The sequence below is a fragment of the Podarcis melisellensis genome, assembly GCF_964234715.1.
Source record: "Podarcis melisellensis genome assembly, chromosome: 17".
Lineage (NCBI taxonomy): Eukaryota > Metazoa > Chordata > Lepidosauria > Squamata > Lacertidae > Podarcis > Podarcis melisellensis.
The window spans coordinates 29,381,485-29,394,528 of NC_138534.1; the positions used below are offsets into that span (position 1 = coordinate 29,381,485).

The window sequence follows — 13,044 nt, forward strand, 5'->3', positions numbered from 1 at the left end:
AATCACGCGGCGGCATCACGGCATCATTGGGAGGCCCCATTAGCTTAAGTGGTACCTCAGGTTAAGAACAGTTTCAGGTTAAGAACGGACCTCCAGAATGAATTAAGTACCTAACCAGAGGTACCACTGTAATGGGTAAAATGTAAGTACAGTGGTACCTCAGGTTAAATACTTAATTCATTCCAGAGGTCCGTTTTTAACCTGAAACTGTTCTTAACCTGAAGCACCACTTTAGCTAATGGGGGTCTCCTGCTACTGCCACGCCACCAGAGCCCAATTTCTGTTCTTATCCTGAAGCACTATTTCTGGGTTAGCGGAGTGTGTAACCTGAAGCGTATGTAACCTGAAGCATATGTAACCTGTGGTACCACTGTAACATAGCAACTTTAGAACACTGCAGAAGGGTGGATGGGAAGTCAGCGGATATGAGAGATTTGTTGTTTAAAAGAACTTGTAAAATCTGAAAATGTAATAAAAAAGGTTATGCATTAGACAGGGCCGACTCTGCTGTTGAGCAAAGTGAGCTGGTCACCTAAGGCAGCAGAGGCTATAGGGAAGAGGAGAGGACAGAGCTGCATGTGGCTTGCCCTGTATCCTTGTCCTGCAATGGAGGATGCTGTTCAGGTGCCAGCATTTTAGTAGCTTTCAGGTGCTAACCCAGCCCATGGAACAGGACAGTGGTGTTGTCTTGTCCTTCACCTGAGGCAGTGAAATGCCTTTGGTCCTCTTAAATCACTGTTATGAGGCTGCTTCCTCCAAAATCAAGGGCAGAGTGTTCCTTTCAGCCGTTAGCAATCCTTCCTTTCCCCAGGTCTGTGGCACATTCACTCCCTTGGCTGGATTGTTTCTGGCGGGTTGAAGCTACTCCATACAAACTACCTTTAGCCACCTCAAGGTGTGGGAAGGATGTTTGGTAAAGTGACTAGATAATATGGACAGATCGGGCTCCAATCTTTGCAAAAATCAGTACTTGGAGATGCATCTTATCTTCTGCACATCTGAATGATTTCCCCCCCAAGTCTCACCCAGGCCATTTTGTCCCTTTTTGTTTAGGTCAATACGGCATCCCCAGACCCTGGTACTTTCCCTTTACGAAGTCCTACTGGTGTGGTGAGGAATCTGGAGAGCAACAGACCCCTTCTCTTCACAAAAATTCATCTGAAAGTAAGCAACTGGTGTTCTCCTACATTTTATTCAGTGGCTTCTCTGATGGAATCCTTCCCAATGGATAAGGCTCCCTGCTGTTCTCAGTTTGATTTCTTAAGACCTGCAGCCCCTTGGATTCGGGAAACCCAATTTTTTGGGGGGTTCACACCGCAGTTCTCCCTCTGCCCGCTCCTGTCCAGTCCGATGCTGAAGTAGCTTGCAGGTATTATAAACATGTCATGCCTCACTAAGTAGATTTACTTTCCTGTTGCAACAGTCTGCATGGAAGAAGAGCCAAGTCATCTTCACCTTGGCGTGTCGATTCAAAGCCTGGTGAAGGTTTACCGCGATGGCAAGAAACTGGCTGTCGACGGCCTTACTCTGAATTTCTACGAAGGGCAGATTACCTCCTTCCTGGGACACAACGGAGCTGGGAAAACCACCACAATGTAAGAGGGCAAAATTGGTACGGTGGGAAAACACCTTCCAAAGTCATGCTTTGCTTTGCTTCTTTGCACTCAACTTCCCTTTTGTTATATTTAGGTCCATCCTGACTGGGTTATTCCCCCCAACTTCGGGCACAGCCTTCATCCTTGGCAAAGACATCCGTTCTGAGCTCAGCACCATTCGGAAGAATCTGGGTGTCTGCCCCCAGCACAATGTCCTGTTTGATGAGTGAGTCACGCTATGAATCACCATTCCCTTGGACCTTTTCATTTGTTTCTTAACTAGCAAAATTCCCACGATTGTGATGGGTGTGTGTGTGTGTTTAGAGAGAGAGAATCAGCAAAGACAATATCAGTTATCCAACCCGGTATAAGGCAGTTTCCTATCATGCCTAATTTGGGATTCCGGCTCTGAATACAATCGTACCTCGGAGGTTGAACAGAATCTGTTCCAGAAGTCCGTTTGACTTCCAAAATGTTCAGAAACCAAAGCGCGGCTTCTGATTGGCTGAAGGAAGCTCCTGCAGCCAATTGGAAGCTGCAGAAGCCCCGTCGGGCGTTTGGGTTCCAAAGAACATTCGCAAACCGAACCAAAACGTACCAAGACATTCGGGATCCAAGGTACAATTTTTATTATCACGTTAGCACTTTAAAACTGGATGACAAGGAACAGACAATATGTGTGTTTTTTCTTACCAAAATGTGGCTGTTCTCCCCGCACGCCTAGGTTGACAGTGGAGGAACACATCTGGTTCTATGCGCGCCTGAAGGGACTGTCGGAAAAGCTGGTGAAAAAGGAAATGAAGCAGATGGCCATAGATGTTGGTTTGCCTCATAAACTCAAATCAAAGACAAGCCAACTCTCTGGTAAATTTCATTTATTCAGCCCAATGCAACTATTGTTTGCCTTGCCCTGTATACCCCTGCATGCAAAGCATAACAAGAGATCTTCTGGATCAGGCCTGAGACCCATCTAATCTGTCTGTTGGCTTCCAGTAATTGGCAGCCAAATGCCTGTGGATGTTTGGGACTGTAACTCCCACCGTCCCTGTGTCTTGCCACATGCAAGGTCGTTCTTTTAAAATGAGATTCAGAAGCAATACAAAACATGACTGAGTGAGAAGATTAAAGATTTTATTCTAAACAGCAAGCAGTATATGCGTACCAAGCATGCTCTTCAACCTGCCACTTGGAAGCCTCAAGAAGTGGCTCCCCCAAGTAGCCTCAGGTTGCATGGCCCCTGCGGCCAATCAGTCCATGCACAAGCTTCTCCAAATCCCTGCCCCAAACCATCCAGTTTATTGATAGCTAGATAGCTAGCCCTTGTGGCTTGCCTGACTGGCTACTTGCAGTCATACATTACTAGCTGTATGCAGATGATTCATTAGCCACTCTCTCCCAATGCCTCGAGAGGGACGCGGGTGGTGCTGTGGGTTAAACCACAGAGCCTAGGACTTGCCGATCAGAAGGTCGGCGGTTCGAATCCCCGCAACAGGGCGAGCTCCCTGCTCCTGCTAACCTAGCAGTTTGAAAGCACGTCAAAGTGCAAGTAGATAAATAGGTACCGCTCCGGCGGGAAGGTAAACGGTGTTTCCGTGCGCTGCTCTGGTTTGCCAGAAGTGGCTTAGTCATGCTGGCCACATGACCCAGAAGCTGTACGCCGGCTCCCTCGGCCAATAAAGTGAGATGAACACCACAACGCCAGAGTCCCTTTACCTTTTACCCAATGCCTCACTTTGTCCAAACCATGTCCAACATCAAAGAAGGTACCCAACACTATCACTTCCTTCCAACCATCAAGGATCTTAACAAGAGATAGGGAGGGGGAAGGAAGAGGCGGCAGGAGAGGGCGATTGAGTCAGATCACTTAACTCCTCGAAATACAAATATATTCCAGATAGATTGCCCATACACCCTGATCATTGACTATTCTGTCTGGAGCTGATGGGAGTCTAAAATACCTGGAGGGCAGTAGGCTGGGGAATGTTGTCTTAGACCTAAATCTCTTCTACCATGCATGCATTCACATAAGTGCATAGCAGCAGTTCCACAGACCACCCCAGGTAAAGCGGAATCGAATCCTAGATTAAATTAGACTGAATCTTGTCCTTTTTTGCTTCGTAGGTGGTATGCAGAGAAAGCTTTCGGTGGCTTTGGCCTTTGTAGGCGGTTCTAAGGTTGTCATTCTGGATGAGCCGACGGCTGGAGTTGACCCTTATTCTCGCAGAGGCATCTGGGAGCTGCTTGTGAAATATCGCCAAGGTACCCCTTGCCTTTTCCTCTTGCGACCCAGTGAAAAGTTGCATCTGTATGGTGTGGTGGTTCTGCATTGCAGCCATGTTCCCTGGCGTCTCTTTGATGACTTCCTTCTGGTATTGCTGGCCTTTAGAGATTTTAGACCCCACCTTTCTCCTTCTCCTATATAAGTAAGTTAACGTGCAGTTTGAAAACGGATCCACAAATGGAACTGAAGAAGGAAGATTGGCAAACGGTTGGAGAAGACCGTCCTTTTCTTTATTTGTATACCAGTATTAAAAAGACCCCTGCCCTATTAAAAATCCTGGTTAGATGGGGTTTTCTCATTTTTTAAAATTAAAAAAAATGAGATTTAATTAAAAATTAATTATTATTTTTATTCTTCAGTAAAATAAAGTTTATTGTGATGTTGATAAAACTCCTATTGCATCAGCCTGTATCAATTTTGGCAAATATCAGTACAGCTTCTTTGGCTTAAATCTGTGCATCTGTTAGCTTCATGGTATATGAGACCTTTATATACACATTTTTATTAAAAATTTTAAACAAAACATATTATCTTAAAACATATGATCCTTCATCCCCCACCCCATTTCCCCCTCCCCCTCCCTCCCATAAAACAACCCCCCCCACCCCCACCCCTGACTTCCCTCAGTTCCAATCTCTGGTTTCTTTATAAATGCTATTCTCCGCATGTTACAAAATTGTATAGTAATTAAAAATTAATTAATTAAAGTTATTACGAACAGACAGCTCAATCATGGGTTGCTGTTTTTAAAGACTTGAGTCAAACTAGACAAATTGGTGGAGATCTGCAACCAGATCCCTCATTTCTATTTGTTGTTGTTGTTGTTGTTTAGTCGTGTCCGACTCTTTGTGACCCCATGGACCAGAGCACGCCAGGCACTCCTGTCTTCCACTGCCTTCCGCAGTTTGGTCAAACTCATGCTGGTAGCTTCAAGAACACTGTCCCATCATCTTGTCCTCTGTCGTCCCCTTCTCCTTGTGCCCTCCATCTTTCCCAACATCAGGGTCTTTTCCAGGGAGTCTTTTCTTCTCATGAGGTGGCCAAAGTATTGGAGCCTCCGCTTCAGGATCTGTCCTTCCAGTGAGCACTCAGGGCTGATTTCCTTAAGAATGGATAGGTTTGATCTTCTTGCAGTCCATGGGACTCTCAAGAGTCTCCTCCAGCATCATAATTCAAAAGCATCAATTCTTCGGCGATCAGCCTTCTTGATGGTCTCCAAAAGCAACGGCAGCCCCTCCACTCTCCCACAGTTGGACTGGGGCTATGATGCTGTAGGGCTATGCTGTTTCCTTAATGTAAACCAGCTTTCTTTAAGCTGCCATTTGTTAGGAACAATATATGGGTGCACAGTCACTAAACCAGTCTGGTCTATTTGGCTTCTTCTCTTCCTGGTTGTCAGGTCGCACCATCATCCTCTCCACACACCATATGGACGAGGCGGACATCCTCGGAGACCGAATTGCTATCATTTCTCATGGCAAACTGTGCTGCGTTGGCTCTTCGCTGTTCCTGAAGAACCAGTTGGGGACTGGATATTATCTGACCTTAGTCAAGAAGGACGTGGATTCCTCACTCAGCTCCTACAGGAACAGTAGCAGCACCGTGTCTTACCTGAAAAAGGTACTGCTTTCAGAAGTGCTGTCAAGGGGAGAGGGGGAGGGGTGCAGTTTGCTGATTTCTTCTAGAAACAATGGGGAGATTTGGGGGCCCCTCAAGTAACATATCCTATTTCTTTAGCCAACAACCAGAAATAGCCCGTACAATAAAAAAGGTTCTAGATTCAGGTAGGTAGCCGTGTTGGTCTGACGCAGTCGAAATATCTAAAAAATTAAAAAATTGTCCAGTAGCACCTTAGAGACCAACTAAGTTTGTTCTTGGTATAAGCCAGGGGTCTGCAACCTTTAAGACAAAAAGAGCCACTTGGACCCGTTTCCAAAGAAAAAAAAAACTGGGAGCCGCAAAACTCGTCATTATAAAAATAACTTTTTTGTCACTTTTTTATTATTTCTTTGTTTGACCCCTCAGAATTACTCCTCCTCATAGAAGGAGCTCAGTGTATTGTATGTAAATGGTTCTCCACACCCCATTTTCTCTTGAAGGCTAAGTGGAGATTTCAACTCTGGTCTCCCAGGTCCTAGACTGACTCTCTAACCACTGCACCACACGGGCTCCTTAGAGACATAATATCAGTGTCCTTTTTGTTTCTTGAGAATTGCATTTTTTCCTCTCTCTCTCTCTCTCTCTCTCTCTCTCTCTCTCTCTCTCTCTCTCTCTTTTTTTAAAAAAAACCCTGACTTTGTTCAGATAATTGGATCGCCTTTTCTTTTCTCATTAGGATGACAGTGTGTCTCAGAGCAGTTCAGATGCTGGACTTGGCAGTGACCATGAAAGTGACACCTTGACAATAGGTAAGGGATTTTAAAAGATAACAAAACATTCAGGTTGTTTCTTGTGTCTCTGTCTTTTATAATTATAAGTCACCAGAGTGGTGGTGGTTGTGTTTTTTTAAATTATTGTTGAGATTAGTCAATAATCTCATCTGCCTGGCTTCCTCTGTGCCTTCTTTTAAAAAAGGTTTTCACCCTGTCACTTTTCTGTTGCTTTTCCCAGCAATTTTTATTTATTGGCTTGATCCAATACTCTTCCTCCTCCTCCTCCTCCTCCTCTCCTCCTTCCTCTTCTTCTTCTTCTTCTCCTCTTCCTCCTCCCCTCTCTTTTTCATTTACCTTAAATCTTCCATCATTTATTTTACTTTATTTTCGTAATGACATTTGTATACTTCTTAATCACAAAATCACATATACATTTAAATTATCAATAGAAGTCAGAGTTAAAAACCAACTTAACAAAAAAATAAAATGAAAAGGAGCAGTTTAAACACACATTTTAAAGATAAAACCACCTATTTAAATGCATGTCAACGTTACATATCTGGGCAGGCTTGACTAAGCAAAGTTTTTAGCACCTTCCTTAAACAGTACAGTGAAGTTGCCTGCCGAATTTCAATGTGGGTGGAATTTCAGAGGGTAAGTTCTTCTGTGCTAAAACATGGGTTCCTTATGAGTGTATACTTGTAAGCCTACATGCAGGGATGTTGCCCAGAGAAATGGATCAAAAATCCTCAAATATTAAATAATTCTGGTTTGTGATTAGTGTGGTGGAGAGCAAACTCTCAGCAGTGGAAGAATTTGATGATCTCTTGGTTCTTCTAGATGTTTCTGCGATTTCTAATCTCATTATGAAGCACGTCCCTGAAGCCAGGCTGGTGGAAGACATTGGCCATGAGATAACTTATGTTCTGCCCTACGAAGCCGCTAAAGAGGGAGCTTTTGTGGAGTTGTTTCATGAGATTGACGACCGCCTCTCTGACCTTGGCATTTCCAGCTATGGCATCTCTGAGACGACTCTGGAAGAGGTATGTGAGCCATGTGCTTCCTAATGAAGAAATACCAGCAATTCTCTCCCCCCCCCTCTCTCTTTAGTGGTGGTGGAGGAACAATTTGCTATCTAGTTCTCTTACGTATAATAATAATAATAATAATAATAATTTATTATTTATTCCCCAACCACTCTGGGCGACTTCCAACAAAGTATTAAAATACAGTAGTCTGTTAAACATTAAAAGCTTCCCTAAAGAGGGATGCCTTCAGATGTCTTCTAAAAGTCTGGTAGTTGTTTTTCTCTTTGACATCTGGTGGGAGGGCGTTCCACAGGGCGGGTGACACCACCAAGAAGGCCCTCTGCCTGGTTCCCTGTAACTTGACTTCTTGCAGTGAGGGAACCACCAGAAGGCCCTCGGCACTGGACCTCAGTGTCTGGGCAGAACGATGGGGGTGGAGATGCTCCTTTTGCTGCCTTTCTAAGCCCAGTTATTCACACTGAAATAGCCATGTCCCAGATATTGTTGAACCATGAGTTAAGGGGAAGCTCATTCTGGGATTTCCAAAAGCATACTATTGCCAAACGTGCAGCCATCAGTAGAAGGAAAAGTTAGATCTTTATGTTGAATATAAGATCAGAATCTAGGTTTAAATGAGAGCAAGGCTAAAGCTGGAATTGGCGAGAGAGGTTGTTTTAACAATTTTGGAAATGGTATTGGAGACCCTTTGTCCAAAATGTGTGGGTGAATTTAGATTTCCACCAAGCCTGAAGAAATAACAGCAATTTTGGAGGCATGAGCTTTCTCTGCATATTCAGGCAAACCCTATCAAAAAGTCTGATTCCCTCACCTGCTTCCTGAAATTATTAATCCAGGAGAAACTTTGCCATGCAATTCTCTCAGTTGTATAAACCTGCCCGATACTGAAAGCAGTTTGTTGTTGTTCAGATGGCTTGTGTTCTATTGACAGCATGCTCTGAAGTGGGAGGGAGGGAATTACAGAGATCTTTGGGGGAAAGTAGGTCCCATTGTGTGGCTAACAAAGGTGAGTGCAGTCATTTCAACATTTTTCTCTTGCAGATATTTCTCAAAGTGGCAGAAGAACATGGTGTGGACGCAGAGACCTCAGGTAAATATGATGTTGGCAGATCTGACTATTAAGACATTATGGTCCCCAATGTTGGGCCTGCCAAAAAAAATATATTTCTGCATGGCAGCACTTCATTTGTGTCCATCCTGTTTGCAATCCTTTTTTAAAAATATTGATTATTATAGGAAATTTTTCAGATATGCATTTTCCATCATTAAATATCCACCATTGTAGTCATACATTCTTCCCCATCCATGGTTCTTTAAAAAATTTCCATAATTTCTGCATATTCTAAGAACAAAAAAATCCATTTAATTTAGTTCGTCCCCCTCCCCCCACCCCAATTATATCTTTATACTATATTATACTTTAATCCTGCTAGCGTTATTTTCCAAATATTCCACACACAAAATTCCACTCCTCTTTATATACTTGATCTTCTTGCTCTCTTATTTTGCTGGTTATGCCTCTCTCTCGCCTTCCACTTTTGGGCTAACAAAATCCGAGCTGCTGTAGTTGCATACATAAACAAGTTTTTCTGGATCCTGGGCACCTCTGTCTCATCACCGTTCCCAGAAGGAATGCCTCTGGTTTTGGGGCGAATGTTTTTTAAAACTTTTTCTCCCGCATCTCATTATGTATCACTTCCCAATACTCCATAACTATTCTGCGTGTCGACTACATATGAAAAAAATGTTCCTTCTACTTCCCTACATTTCCAATACATATCAGATTCAGATCTGTGTGCAATCCTTTTGCCACGTGGTTCAGCTCAAACACATGGCAAGTCCATGCCAAGCACAGTGAAACTCTACATCAGCAATAGTGACCTTCAGGAATTTGTGGAGTACTGCTTTGGTGATCCTTTAATGTGCCTGGGTTGGTGGCATTGCTGTTTTCATTTGGGGGTAGCTTTCATTAAGGGGCTATGCCATTTGAGTTTACCCTTAGCATGGCTGCACAGAATATTCAGAAACCCATCAGGGCCGGCCCTGCTGTTAGGCAGAGGGAGGCAGTCAACTCAGGCAGCTGCTTTTGAGTGTCATGAGAAGGCAGCAAATTATTGTTTGTTTGCTTGATTTTCTGCCTCGGGAATTGACCTGCTTTGACGGTGCACCTTAGCCTGTAGGGAGGGGGGGACATTTGCTGCTTTACTTCAGGCAGCAAAATGTCTTGGGCCAGCCTTGACAAGCCCGAGGGGCTGGAGTTTGGAGTGTGATGTTGCTGAGCTCCAGCTCCTACCAGCCCCAATCAACATTGCCAATGGCCAGGGATGATAGATGTTGTTGTGAATCAACCTTTGAGGAGGGAGAGGAGGCACAAGTTCCCCTGGCCTAGAGAGGTGTGTCTCTCTCCCTCTGTCCAACTCTCAGTTTTGAACCAAACCTGCATTCATCTCATAACACTTTGCATTTCCCTTGCAACCTGAAGAATGCACATGCTACTTCCTTGAAGCTGCATCCCATCTAGGGTTCTTACTACTGAGAAAATGAAACAAAATGGAAGCCCACCTGAAGACTTCCTGCTGCAACAGTTCATTAGTGTCACTTCTCTAGTTAGCGTTAGAAGAAGATGGAGCCAGCTGAACATTTCTGGTGAACCTCAGTAAGCTAACTCTTGAGCTTTCCCTTTCAGATGGGACATTACCAGCCAGAAGAAACCGTGTCTTTGGAGACAGGCAAAGCTGCCTCCGTCCATTCACAGAAGATGATGCTTTTGACCCCAACGATTCCGACGTGGACCCAGGTAAAAGATGAAAAGGGTCCCTGTGTGATTCATGGAGCCAGGTGGATGGGGGCTACTTCACCCCAGAGTGTGTAGGTGGAAATCCAGAACTAGAGGGACCCCTCCCCTCACAGCAGATGGCTCTCCAACCTCTGCTTGAAAACTCCGGGAAGGGAGAGCCCATAATTGGTCTCCCTTTACTGAAGTATAATACAGTGGTGCCTTGGTTTAAGAACAGCTTAGTTTATGAACAACTTGGATTAAGAACGCTGCAAACCTGGAACTAGGTGTTTTGGTTTGTGAACTTTGCCTTGGAAGCAGAACATGTTCCGCTTCCTGTTGAGTGTAAACTGAGTCCCCCGCTGCTATGGGAAAGCACACCTTGGTTTAAGAATGGACTTCTGGAACGGATTAAGTTTGTAAACAAAGGTACCACTGTATGTTATACTGCATTTAAAGGGTGAAACACCGTTGCCGATAAGCTAAGACATGATATATAGGGGTCAGCAAACTTTTTCAGCAGGGGGCCAGTCCACTGTCCCTCAGACCTTGGGGGGCGGACTATATTTTTTTTTGGGGGGGAGAACGAATTCCTATGCCCCACAAATAACCCAGAGATGCATTTTGAATAAAAGGACACATCCTACACATGTAAAAACACTCTGATTCCTAGACTGTCTGTGGGCTGGATTTAGAAGGCGATTGGGCTGGATCCAGCCCCCTGGCCTTAGTTTGCCTACCCATAATGTACACCTTACATGTTCATCACCTGATGGCCATGTCGAGCCATCAGACTGAATCGTCAAGTGATGAGTAGTCAAGTGTTTTCCATGCATGTGTGAGCCAGCTCTTAGTCCCAATACAGCCCAAGCCAGCCAACAGAACCCCATAAAACCTCTAGCCAAGTGTGACAATGGACCGAGAAGAGCAGTCCCCAACGCCTTATCTCTGGAGGCTTATGACTGCAAGTTCAGCATTCCATAAATGTAGGCCAGACAAACTGCATTATGGATCCACGTACAAGTCTGTTAGCAATATTGGTGAGGGTTTCTCTGTTGTGTGGCTGCCAGCATTTTCCTTCAGCTACATCAAAGGCAAGAGGAGCTGGCGTGCCTTCAACCTCAAACATTTGGATGATGTAATATATTTCTCCCTGCTTAAATATTCATCCTGCTTCTTGCATTTGATGAACAGGTTAAATCAGAGAACATATCTTGCCTAGGGGAGATTGCTTGGCTTAGGGGATAGAGGGGTGAGTGTTTCATGACCTGCAATTATTTGCCTGCAGAATCCCGAGAGACCGACCTGCTGAGTGGGATGGATGGCAAAGGATCTAGCCAGATCAAGGGCTGGAAGCTGATGCAGCAGCAGTTTGTAGCTCTGCTATGGAAGAGACTGCTTATTGCCAAACGCAGCAGGAAAGGTTTCTTTGCCCAGGTGAGATGGGCTCTGCCTGCTACAAAAGGGGGTGGGTGGGTTGTATTTTATTGGTTTCTCGAAAACGTTTTCCTCTTGTTTCATAAACGCACCGCTTGAGACAGATTCTGTCTTACAGGCAAGTTTTCACCCAGGTTGTTTTTGGAATTTGATAGAATCCGGTTAGCTGACACTCAATAGCAGCTAGCAGACTTGAAAAAAGCAGAACTGATATGAACACCCGTCTAATCCAATCTTAAGCAGGCTACTTTTGCTAGTGAATTTTTGTTTGTCATCATTACCGCCAGAGGGCAGTGTGGTTAAATAAGTCTGCAATTCAGTGACCAAGTTGACTCAGCTGTTGGTGTCAAGGTTTTAGAAGTGGGAAGAACCAAGTCCCAGTGTGAGCGTGAGGGGGCATTCTTATTTCTCAGAACATTTGATGTGAATGACTCTTCCCAATTATAATTTTCAGATTGTTCTCCCAGCAGTCTTCGTCTGCATTGCCCTTATATTCAGTTTGATTGTGCCTCCCTTTGGTAAATATCCCAGTTTGGAGTTGCAACCATGGATGTATGATCAGCAGTACACGTTTATCAGGTACGTATCAAACTCTGCAATGGAGGTGGGAGGGAGGATAGAAGTAAAATGTGAACTGTGCGATGAGAACACCAGCTGTTTTTTTTGTTACTGCACTGATACCTTGGTTCTCAAACTTAATCCGTTCCAGAAGTCTGTTCCAAAACCAAAGCGTTCCTAAACCAAGGCGCGCTTTACCACAGAAAGTAATGCAAAATGGATTAATCAATTCCAGACTTTTAAAAACAACCCCTAAAGCAGCCATTTAACATGAATTTTACTATCTAACGAGACCGTTGATCCATAAAATGAAAGCAATAAATAATGTACTGAAGTCACTCAATCAATCAGTCAGTAGCTGAACTGGGTTCCACACAGTCACAAAAACAAAAGAGCCACAAAAATGCGAAATAAATAAATAGCAAAAACAGACTCACCTCAGCATAACATTCAAAACGGAAGTGTGGCGCTCAAATTGGAAGTGTAACACTCAAAACGGAGCACGTTCGGCTTCCGAAAAAAGTTCGCAAACCAGAACACTTCCGGGTTTGCAGTGTTTGGGTTCCAAGTTGTTTGAGTCCCAAGGCATTTGAGAACCAAGGTGCCACTGTATTACCTAGCCTTCCTGCCCAAATAAAATTTGTGCCATTCCAAACAATAAAAGTATTAAGAATAAGGCACAGATACTGTTGCTTGAAGCAAAGACTTCATCTCCCTGAACGCTTCTGTGTTCCTATGCCTCAGTGTGTTGGTTGCTTTCTCTGCCTGCACTGTAGTTCAGGCCCCTGATGGTGTCTTTGGTCCCATAGCAATGATGCTCCAGAAGACACTGGAACTCAGAAGCTTTTGGATGCTCTCCTCAACAAACCTGGTTTCGGTACCCGCTGCATGGAGGGATACTCCATTCCGTAAGTGGAACCTTTGCAAAACCCTTGTGGAAAGCGGGGGTTGGCGTTGGAGGAGAAGTCCGCTCTCTTTC

General features: G+C 44.3%; 1 protein-coding gene across 1 annotated transcript in view; it reads left to right on the top strand.

Annotated features, from left to right (window-relative positions):
• The window catches only part of ABCA1 (ATP binding cassette subfamily A member 1), a 105,964-nt gene that overhangs the window by 70,429 nt on the left and 22,491 nt on the right, over nucleotides 1–13,044 (top strand). The window contains exons 18-30 of the mRNA XM_081893604.1: nucleotides 1,054–1,164; nucleotides 1,424–1,595; nucleotides 1,690–1,821; nucleotides 2,320–2,459; nucleotides 3,717–3,854; nucleotides 5,276–5,496; nucleotides 6,212–6,284; nucleotides 7,089–7,291; nucleotides 8,336–8,384; nucleotides 9,981–10,091; nucleotides 11,359–11,507; nucleotides 11,962–12,086; nucleotides 12,875–12,973. Of these exons, the coding sequence (XP_081749730.1) occupies nucleotides 1,054–1,164; nucleotides 1,424–1,595; nucleotides 1,690–1,821; nucleotides 2,320–2,459; nucleotides 3,717–3,854; nucleotides 5,276–5,496; nucleotides 6,212–6,284; nucleotides 7,089–7,291; nucleotides 8,336–8,384; nucleotides 9,981–10,091; nucleotides 11,359–11,507; nucleotides 11,962–12,086; nucleotides 12,875–12,973 (1,723 nt within the window). The remainder of the gene's footprint in view (nucleotides 1–1,053; nucleotides 1,165–1,423; nucleotides 1,596–1,689; nucleotides 1,822–2,319; nucleotides 2,460–3,716; nucleotides 3,855–5,275; nucleotides 5,497–6,211; nucleotides 6,285–7,088; nucleotides 7,292–8,335; nucleotides 8,385–9,980; nucleotides 10,092–11,358; nucleotides 11,508–11,961; nucleotides 12,087–12,874; nucleotides 12,974–13,044) is intronic.